This window comes from Eutrigla gurnardus, assembly GCF_963514095.1.
Source record: "Eutrigla gurnardus genome assembly, chromosome: 8".
In the NCBI taxonomy this organism is placed as follows: domain Eukaryota; kingdom Metazoa; phylum Chordata; class Actinopteri; order Perciformes; family Triglidae; genus Eutrigla; species Eutrigla gurnardus.
The window spans coordinates 22,567,145-22,577,120 of NC_139922.1; the positions used below are offsets into that span (position 1 = coordinate 22,567,145).

The 9,976-nt window shown below is 44.4% G+C and overlaps 2 protein-coding genes across 2 annotated transcripts; both read left to right on the top strand.

Annotated features, from left to right (window-relative positions):
• The first annotated feature begins 32 nt into the window (after positions 1–32).
• fam110a (family with sequence similarity 110 member A) lies at positions 33–3,115 on the top strand. Its single transcript, XM_084014678.1, has 2 exons — positions 33–173; positions 1,371–3,115. Exon 2 carries the CDS (start codon positions 1,500–1,502, stop codon positions 2,769–2,771), a length of 1,272 nt encoding a protein of 423 aa, XP_083870804.1. The 5' UTR covers positions 33–173; positions 1,371–1,499; the 3' UTR covers positions 2,772–3,115.
• A 147-nt stretch (positions 3,116–3,262) lies between these two features.
• Positions 3,263–9,724, top strand: mfsd2al2 (major facilitator superfamily domain containing 2a-like 2; the record flags this gene model as incomplete). Its single annotated transcript, XM_084016335.1, has 15 exons — positions 3,263–3,291; positions 3,782–3,845; positions 4,492–4,671; positions 4,760–4,884; positions 4,963–5,095; positions 5,740–5,818; positions 6,013–6,167; positions 7,030–7,120; positions 7,228–7,349; positions 7,511–7,594; positions 7,673–7,756; positions 7,861–7,973; positions 8,183–8,326; positions 8,418–8,591; positions 8,808–9,724. The coding sequence occupies 15 exons, from the start codon at positions 3,263–3,265 to the stop codon at positions 9,163–9,165; spliced, it is 1,935 nt and encodes a 644-aa protein (XP_083872461.1). The 3' UTR covers positions 9,166–9,724.
• Positions 9,725–9,976: the final 252 nt, after the last annotated feature.

Sequence of the window (9,976 nt, forward strand, 5' to 3'; positions counted from 1 at the left end):
GAGGGGGCGGGGCTCAGGAGGAGCACACATGAGTTGTCAAACAGGTTTGTCTTGAGCTGCTAACTCTTTTCAAACACATTCACACACATTCTCCTCAGCGGGACAGCACGGTGCGTTCGCTGGCCTCACGGGAAACTCAAGAGCGGATCAGGCGATCAACAGGGAAGGACAAGGTGAGTTTTGTGGAGAAATGCCTAAGATAAAAAAAAAAAAAAAATGGAACAGCTTCATAGAAGCAGAGTTGAGCTTGTCAGGACATGAGTGGTGGAGGCCTTGAGTACATGTGGGACATTTTTCTGTTGTTTACCTGCCCCCCCTTTGTGTTTCTGAATCTCTCCCGCTTCGCTCCATTGTTTGTCATTTACTCTCAGTGGCAGAACATGCTGGCACTTGACTCAGAAAACATTACATTAATGGCTTTATATTTGTTTGTCTGACCCGCCTCCTGACATTCCTCTTTGCTTTGTAATAACACACCGGCCCGCCACCGTTTAATGATACACACGGTGCTGGTTGTCTCTGCCCTTTGTGTGAATCCGTAGCCTTCAGGTAACCGACGGAAATGCAGAAAGGGTCACCGCTCTGTCAGCAGGAGTTTGGCCCGGCTCAGACTGGAATGGCAACTATGTGGAGAATGTGACCGGCCAATGCAGACTACTTCAATCTCACACAGTCTCTTCAGCATGTACAGAAGGGCAGGAAGACCGCCTTATACCAAGTTCATTATTGTGACCTTCGCCAAAGTTCGAGGCTTATCGCTTTGGCACACAAAGAGGGATGCTTAGTGGGACCCGGTTGTTATGACTTCACTTTACCCTCGTGGTTCAGCAAGAAGGCCCACTACGGACCTTGGCAACTGGCTGCTGTATTTAAAGATGAGGAGCCATTGTTCCCATAGCAGCTGTTGGTGTGTGTGATCTGCTCTGCATCGCCTCCAGACAATAGCTTGTTGACAGCTGTCCTGATGCACCTCCCCACCCCACACACACACACACACACACACACACACACACACACACACACACACACACACACACACACACTGCCACTCTTTTCACAGGCCTTCTACTGAGTGAAAATCAAGTGGCAGTTTTATTGTCTATTTGTCGACAGCGATGGATGACTGAGGGGGATTGTTCAGATACGTCTGTGTCAGCAGCGAATTACATTGTAAGACGGAGAGGGCTTCGAGCGGGTGATTGGCTACGGCCTCAAAGAAAGGGGCGGGATCACGGGTGGAGGTGGCTGTGTCCCGTCTGTGTAACAATACTGAAAGTGCCCTGAGGAAGACGCTTGTTTTTTTCATGTAAATGTTTTATTGACTTTCATCCGAGTTCCTTATTGAGCTGACTGATGTCTCTTTTCCGCAGGAAGTCCAAATGAGAAATGGAGTTCAACTGAGATGCTGAGACTGCATCTCCATTTCTGCAGAACTGGGAGATTTATTTCAAGCTGGCTTGAAAAAAAAGCTGTGAAGAGACGACTACTGATCTCACAAAATGCCTTTGGAGGCTCTCCAACGCCCCGTGAGGCAGCCGGCGAGGACTGCTGTAGCTGCTACACCGCCACGCTTGCGGCCCAAGGGGCCAGTGGGGCCCGTGGGGCCGGACTTCTACCGGCAGTTCAAGACGGCAGCGGGCCGACCGAAGCAGAGTGCAGTGGAGAGACTGGAAGCAGACAAGGCTAAATATGTCAAGAGTCAGGGGGCTCTTTCTAAACAGCAGCCGGTCAGGCCCCCCGAAGTGCGTAAGCCCCTGCTGAACCGCGGCACGGCTCTGCAGCCCACCAGGAAGACCCCCGCCCAAACGAAAACAAAGCAGGAGGGGGTCCAGCTAGACCTGGAGCATCTGAGTAATCTGATCAGCGGTGTGAACGATGGTGCTGCTGCAAACTCAGAGGACCGTAGAGCTCCTGGTGGTGCTGCCCCCTCACACAGCTCTCCTAGACCCACACCTGCAGGGGCTCCACAGAAGAAGGAGAGGCCATGTCCGCCCCCTCGCCCTGACTGGTCCAGTCCAGCTAAGGTGAGATTAAAAGCCTCGGGACCTGCCAGGGTAGAGAGTCCTGGCTCTCCGGGGTCCCCAGCTGCAGGGACAGTGCGTAGAGTGGACGTCATGCCTCAGGCCAGTCCTGCGAGGACGCCCTGTAGACCCCCTCAGTACATCCGGCAGCCCCTTCAGCCCATCCCTTTACACTCCCAGTTTCCACTCCGCCCGACTGCTTCACACCTGCGTCTCTTCCTCACCAGAACGTCACCACATTCTTCTCCTCTGAAACCAGTCGTTGCCCCATCTAAACCTGACGATCCTCCCTCCTCTCCAGCCGATACCCCCGTCCCAGTTCCACCTCCCACCGGCCTTGCCGTCTTCCCTCCCCCCTCCCCGGCTATAACCCGTTTGTCCTCCTCCAGCTCCAGGAAACGCCCGTCTCTCACCCGGTCTAAATCGGACATGAGTGACCGGTGCTCTCGAGCCGGGACGGAGCTGGAGCGCTTCTTCAACCTGTGTGGTTTGGACCCCGCAGACCTCCAGTTGACCGGGTCTACCTCTGACATCGTGTCCATGGCCCGGTTCCGCAGTGTGAGCGCCCCGGGGTCCGAGTGTGCGGCCTCTAATAAAGAAGATGGAGGGGAGGAGGAGGAGGGGGCCGGCAACGCCGCCGAGCGTGCTCCCTACGGGGTTTCTGTCATTGAGAGAAATGCCAGAGTGATCAAATGGCTGTACGGCCTCCGTCAGGCCAAAGACAATGCAAGCAAGAGCACCAATTTATAGGATGGTGTTGGATGGTCAATAAGATGTAAAAATGTGTCAAAATTGCATAACACAAGGAGGGACTGATCTTATGATTACACTGATCCTAGTGATGTATATGATGAGATGATGCAATCTGTCTGTCAGGTAATTCATTTCCATTTGGTTGCCTTGATAGTTTTTTTTTCCTATTTTACAAAATTAGACATTTTTGTTATGGAAAACAGATTGTTCTTTTTTAGAAAGTCTTTTGTTATTTTGTGGAATGTTTTGTGTAATCTCTGTCTCATCATGGGGAGGTCGAAGCGTCGCCTCCGGTCACAATCATGTAGGTGGACAGAATTAAAGAATGAATGCTGAAAGCATCCCGTTTTGGCACTGATGTCTTTTCAGAGAATCACTGATTCAACCCAACGCTAATGCTTTATCCTCAGAGTGATCAGGTCACAGGGTTTACATTCCTGAAATTATAGGTCTGTATTATAAGGCTGCTTAAATTGGTTTACATATTGATGGAAGTTTCACTGCTGTTCCACAAGAGGTCAGAGCTGTACGTCGCTTCATGCAGAGTGTCTGTTTTCTCAGAGTCCAGTGAAAACCATGGCCTTTCCCCCCATTCTCAGAAGAAATGTCAACTGATATTGAGGAAATATTAACACTTTTTCGAAATGTTTAGATCGTTTTGTTTAATTTTGCATTTCTAGTTTGCTGCATATAGGGACAGGACCATATGGGGTTTTATCAGCATCGGGATAAAAACACACACAATAATCGATCGTGTTTTTGCAATTCAATTTTTAAATGTATTTTTTTTTTTTTTTCTTAACAAAATATTTGAGGATTATCGGGACAATATAATATAAATCACAAATATTCTGTCGTGGATAATCGTTACCAGTAGAACCAGTAGGAGGTATTTTAAACTCAATTGATCTTTAGAAAACTGGTATTGCGGGTAAACTATTACCATTTTCTAACAAATACAGTAAAATTCTGATTTCCTTCATCACTAATGAATCGTGTTTTGTCAGGGATCGGATACAAGATAAGCTGTTGTTTAGCCAGTTCATTCATCCTTCCTGTAACCACGAGCAGGTGGGCTGGATGGCGGCGCCTCTCTTTGACAGATGAAGGAGTTGTTCAACCAGATTTCAGTGTCAAACCAGAGGGACTAGAACTGTGTGAGAGCTACTAGGGGAAGACTGGCGGTCTGAGTGGGGCATTATTATTCATAACTTCATAGGATGAGTTGTCTTAAGGATTTTACGAATCAAGTACAAGCCTTAAAGAGTCATTTAATAAGACAGACCTCAGACAGAAACTCATGCAGCGAAAGTCAGCAGAGGGTAAGTTTTCCCTGCTTTTGCATTCATAATCAAAACAAGACTTTATTCATATAACAGGCAAATATGAATATTTTCAGTGTCGATTTTATAGGAGTCATTTGTAATACCTCAGCTAAAAGTATTACTTACTTCTTTAATTTAATCAATACAGCATATTATAACTTTCTCTGGTTTCTAGGATGCATTATTAGGCACAAAACCACACTTTTAAGAGTTAGCGAAATAAAACTATTTTTCAAAATAAATTCCATTGTTTTGATTTTAATAAACAGAAAAAGCCTGCTCCTGTTTTGTCCACTCAAACTAGCTAACAAAGCTAACAAAAAATAAAATATCGACTGTGATTTAAATCGAGTTATAGTCTTTATCCTTCCATATTCCATATAATATTATAGTTTGCTTTGAAAACCACCTGGTGTGTGTCTTTTCCACCTTCCTGTCTCTGGTCCCCACAGGGGTCGGGGGGGATTCCTCTGGCCAGAAAGGTGTGTTATGCTGTGGGCGAGGTCCCATATCAGATTACCTCAGCAGCTATAAGTGTCTCCCAGCAGATTTTTCTTCTGGATGTTGTGCAGGTACCGGAGTTTAATGCTCTTCTCACAAACAGCACAAATCTGTGTTTCATATATCATACTTTCAAAATAAAGCCCCTTATATTGACAGATGGAGGCCTCCTACGTCTCCATGATTCTCTTCGTGAGTCGGGTCTGGGATGCTGTGACCGACCCTCTGGTTGGATATCTGGTGAGCTGCAGTCACTGGACGCCCGTCGGCAAACTCACTCCATGGTTGGTGGGCGGAGCTGCATGTTTAACACACTTCCTGTTGAATTAATCTACAGTTGATCTACCATGTTTATCCCACAGGCTGATTCTTTCCACTCCATTTGCTATCCTGTTCTATCTGCTGCTGTGGTTTGAGCCCCGAGGTTGGACGTCTCAGGGTGCCAGCGTGCTGTGGTTCCTCACGGCTGCCTGTCTGTTCGAGACACTCATGAGCGTAAGTCAGTGTGTTACAGGCGCTTCTTGCTCAGACCGTGCTCGTTCTTTACTTGAAGATTTCCATTTTATTCTACTTGAACATTTAAGAGGGACATAGAGAGCATTTACATAAAAAAAGGTTATAGTAAAAGTACAATACTATTTTTGAAAAGGGGTCTAGATGAATACTTAGCAGTTTGACCAAACAATGATGACTTCTCTAACTTTAAATAAATGTTAGAGACCCGGCACAGAAAAAAAGATGATAAAAAAGTTTTAAAAAACAGGATGTGTGTGTATCAGAATGTTGTTTTCTTCTTCTTTCCTCTCAGTAAACTTCTCATGACCCCTCAGATTTATCTTGTGACCCTTTGGATGCAGTTATGTACTTTTAAACAACACTTTTGAATCCAGGAATTAAAATTTTCTAACATTGTTGTATTTTTTTGTTGTTGTACTCATTCCTTAAATCATCCGTCAACCGTCTTGGGGCTTCTGTACACTTTCACCCTCTTCTCGTCACCATGGTGACAGAAGTTCACACTAGTCCTCGTGTCACTGTTGCCGTTTTGCTCTGAGCGGTGTCACCGTGGCGATGGAGTTTCCACACTGCTCGTGTGCTGTCTGTTGGTGTCATGTTTTCCCCCTGTCATCCGTTCACAGTGCTACAACATTCCCTACCTCTCACTCAACATGTTCCTCGGGGGAGATCACAGAGACAGGGACTCTGCCACGGCCTACAGTAAGAGAACCAAGACTGACAATGATCTCCGATGGTCATAAAACAACAATGTAAACCAGGATTTCCCCTCTGATGCATCAATTTCATTTTCACCGTGTGGACTAAATAGCCTACTTTTCCCCAAAATAAAGGAGCTTAATAGCCGAATGCTTCCACCACTGCACTTCTTCTCCCCTTCTGTGCTTGTTTGGCAGGAATGAGCGTGAAGATGGTGGCCATGCTGTTGGCCTCTGTAATGCAGGGTCAGGTCGTAGCAGTGTACAACACAGAAAAGCAAGAGGCCTGTCAACATCTGGACCAGGCTCTCGAAACACCTCAAAGCACGTTTTCACCACCGCTCCAGGAAACGGTAGATAAAGCGTGAAAATAAAAGCTGTCACTCCGGCTGAGCACGAGATAAGACTCATGTTTCTTTAGCAGCCCTGCAGCATTGTAGTCCCACAGCTATCTTGTTACCCTGTAATTTACTGTTCTTAGCTCAACACAGGCTTTGTTGTTTGTTCTCCTTCTTACCAAGGGTTACCCTTACATTAGCAGACACAACCACGCTGGTGTTTCTCCATTAAATATAGTGCTGGAGCTATTGCGTACATGTTAGCTTAGCCTAGCATAAAACAACAGTAACGCTAAGTAGCTAGCCTGTCCCTGCCGCCTACTAGCACATTTAAAAATGACTAATTAGCACATTATATGTACTGTATATATTTCTACAAAATCAAGTGCTAGTAGGTTGATTTTATCAAGAGTCAGGCTAGCTGTCACAGTCAATGACGGTTAGCTAAGCTTAGCATAAAAGCTAAAATAACTAGATAGCCTGACTATAACAACAAAACAAAAGCACATTTAGCGCTCACTAATTAAAACTTTTTTGTTTGTTTTTCTGTTTCTGTTTTGCAAAAACTGAGTGCTGGTAGACTTTTGTTATCTACAAACCAAGTCAGGCTAGCAGCTTCCCCACATTTTATGCTAATAAGCTAATATTGAACGTTAGCTGGCTAAGTGACAGATGAGTGGAAGGTAGCCTATGAATATTGTGTATATTAAAATGCTTAATAATGTTGATAATAATGCTATAAAACGATTCAGAGTCACATTACTTACATGATGTTAAGCAGTGAGGTCTGTTTACGTATGTACCTTTGGGGTTTGTTGGCAGCATAAAAGTGTGCTTTATTTGTCTTTAATTATTAATGTGTGTTTTTTGCCCCCAGCGTGAGTATTTCCTGACCTCGGCTCTGATCATGGGTGCCTTGTTTTTCCTCTGCAGCCTGGTTCTCTTCCTCGGGGTGAAGGAGCAGCAGGGTGAGTCATTCAATGTTACTGGTTAAATACTATGATTATGTTCCATTAAGAGACAAAGGAAATGAGAGCATTATATTATACATATTATTTTGGGGTGTTTTTTCCAGGCCCTCTGTGCTCTGATGACAAAGTGCGACCGCCCTATTTGACCTCGCTGAAGATGCTGATGTGTCACATTCCATTCCAACGACTGGTGCTTGGGTTTGTGTTCAGTGTGCTGGCATTTCAGGTACAATTTGAGCTCATGGCTGTGTTGCATGCCTCACAACATAATATAATAATCCTTATATCCTCTGTAGTAGTGCATGTATTTACTTCTTGATCTTGGTTATCAAAGCATGATATATTATATTATTATTATTATAATGTCCCGTATTGCTTTCTTCTCAGGTGTCCTTGGGTAATTTTGCACTTTTTTGCAGCCATGCAGCGGGTCTAGGAGCCCACTTCCAACACCTCTTACTGGTTCTACTGGTAAAATGCAACAAAAAAGTTTTTTGTATTTGCAACACATTTTAAATTTCAAATGAGAAGGTATCAATATGTTTGCAGGCTTCTGCCTCAATAGCAGTCCCTCTGTGGCAAATAGTTCTTCTGAGAATTGGAAAAAAGGCCACACTTTTCATCGGACTATCAGTAAGAACTCACACATATGCTTATATAACAATCTCAACGATGAGAGTACATTTCCACACCTTCGACCTCTTCCTGTCTCTAAGGCCTGCTCATGTCTCCCTCAGCTCTTCATCCCTGCAGTGATCGTGGTCGCCTGCGTTCCCAGTAACCTGCCAGTCTTCATGATTATGTGCGTTCTGATGGGATTCAGCGTGGCGACCGTATTCTTGCTACCCTGGTGAGTCAGCTCCCAGTGAGCACACGCCGTTCTAAAAACCTTTCCAAGACCCGCCTGTCAGATGTAATCAGTATCAGAACTGAATGTTGTGCACATGAATCTTTCACATTGCCTCTACCAGACCCTGGCCGGTGATGAATATTCTAGTGATGATGTTTCTTTATTGACTGGTCAGTTCACTATGTCGACTTGTTCTGTATCCGCTCCAGGTCTATGCTCCCAGATGTGGTGGACGACTTTGCTGTGAAACACCCCTCCTGCAAAGACCTGGAGCCCCTGTTTTTCTCTTGTTACGCCTTCTGCAGTAAGCTAGCAGGGGGCCTGTCTGTCGGCATCTCAACCCTGTCATTACAGTGAGCCAACCTTGCGTCTACTCACTTCATGTGTTATGCGTGTCTGTTTCCGTCACATTTTGTTTTCTACTCATTTTCTACTCATCTGCAGGTTTGTGGGCTACAGAGCTGGTGCCTGTCACCACGGCGACGGAGTGGTGACTGCTCTGATTGTGCTGTTCTCGCCAGTTCCCATTGCACTCCTGCTGATAGGGATGCTCTTTTTTCGCTCCTACGTAATCAGTGAGAGGCAATGTTTGCAGCAGGAACAGCTGAACACAATTAAGTATGTGACTTTTTTGGGGGGTGAATTAGAAGCCAAAAATGTTTCCCGACATGTCATCTTTAAAGTAACAACCTATCAAATTGATAATGTGAAAGATCTCACTCGTAGTAATGAATCTACATCTAAAAAATCTTTACAGAAATGGCACCAAATGTATAGTAAGACATGCATGTTTTGATGCTATTTCTTTAATTTTTCTTTTTATCTGTCATCCAGCCCAGAAACTACATCAACATCGTTGGACCAAAGAGAAAACGCAGAGCAGCCGTCGATTCTGCCCCATGCTGGTGCGACATTGACTTCACATAACAACAGAAAGGCCGACACATTGTACAAGTCAAATTCCTCCCCAGGCTGTTACAATCATGATAAAACATGCTCAGTCAAGTCCTCTGTCCGTTCACATGCATCAAAGAGCTCTGCTGGAGAATACAGCACTCAGTCAAATCTAAATCCTCACCTCAACTCACTCCAGCATGCGAGAGGAGATAAACTGGTCAGAAATGTTCCTGAGAAAGATCCTGGGTCTTCCTCAAGCAGGCCAAAGGTGAGATCTAAAGTGTCATGGGTATAGTCAGATAATAGCTTCATTCAGTGTAAATGAGAGTGGATTTCACCTTTACACCTAACGATCTCGTCAAGAAAGCAAATTATTTCCCAAAATGTTGCTATTCCTTTTAAATAGTCAGTGACCAGACAAATAGAAACCTATGCACGTTGCAACACAAGCCAATACATCATGCCTGTAAAATTACTTTTGAAATATTTTTGTGTTATATACATACTGTGACGGAGAGATGCTGAATCAAAGCAAAGGTTTCATAAAGGTGGCATTAATATGGCTGGATGACTCTCTTTTCAATCCCACATTTTTTTTTATGTAATCTGATGTTACTTCATGCCATGAATCTGAATTTTTTTCCAATCCATAAATGTACATGCATGAAGTGTGTTCACTTATTTCTGTATCACGCCACCTTTTTGTGTAATAGTAGCCTACTTATCGTATCTATCCAGGATTGTGTGGAGGGTTACATTTTCAATACCGATGTTGAGAAGGTTGAGAAACGCTCAAGTGACTGTGGTGAAAAAAAAATACAGATTGGGCCTTTAAATAAATGTTCTTTAATGTGTTCTTGTTTTCTTGAAAAGTCCTGTAAATAATCCCCATGAATATGCCTTACATTATTTTGAAGCTGCTTTGTAAATTGCATCCCATGTGACTCGACAGCATTCCTTCTGTTGAGCTGCTTGATTTAATTGTATTGTCTGTTTAAATGGAGGCTTTTGCTGTCCTTGTGATTTACGTTGCCATTTTTGTGGAAATGATAGAAGCATTGTAAATCGTAAGTGGACAACCCTTGTCGTCATTGTTTGCAACATGT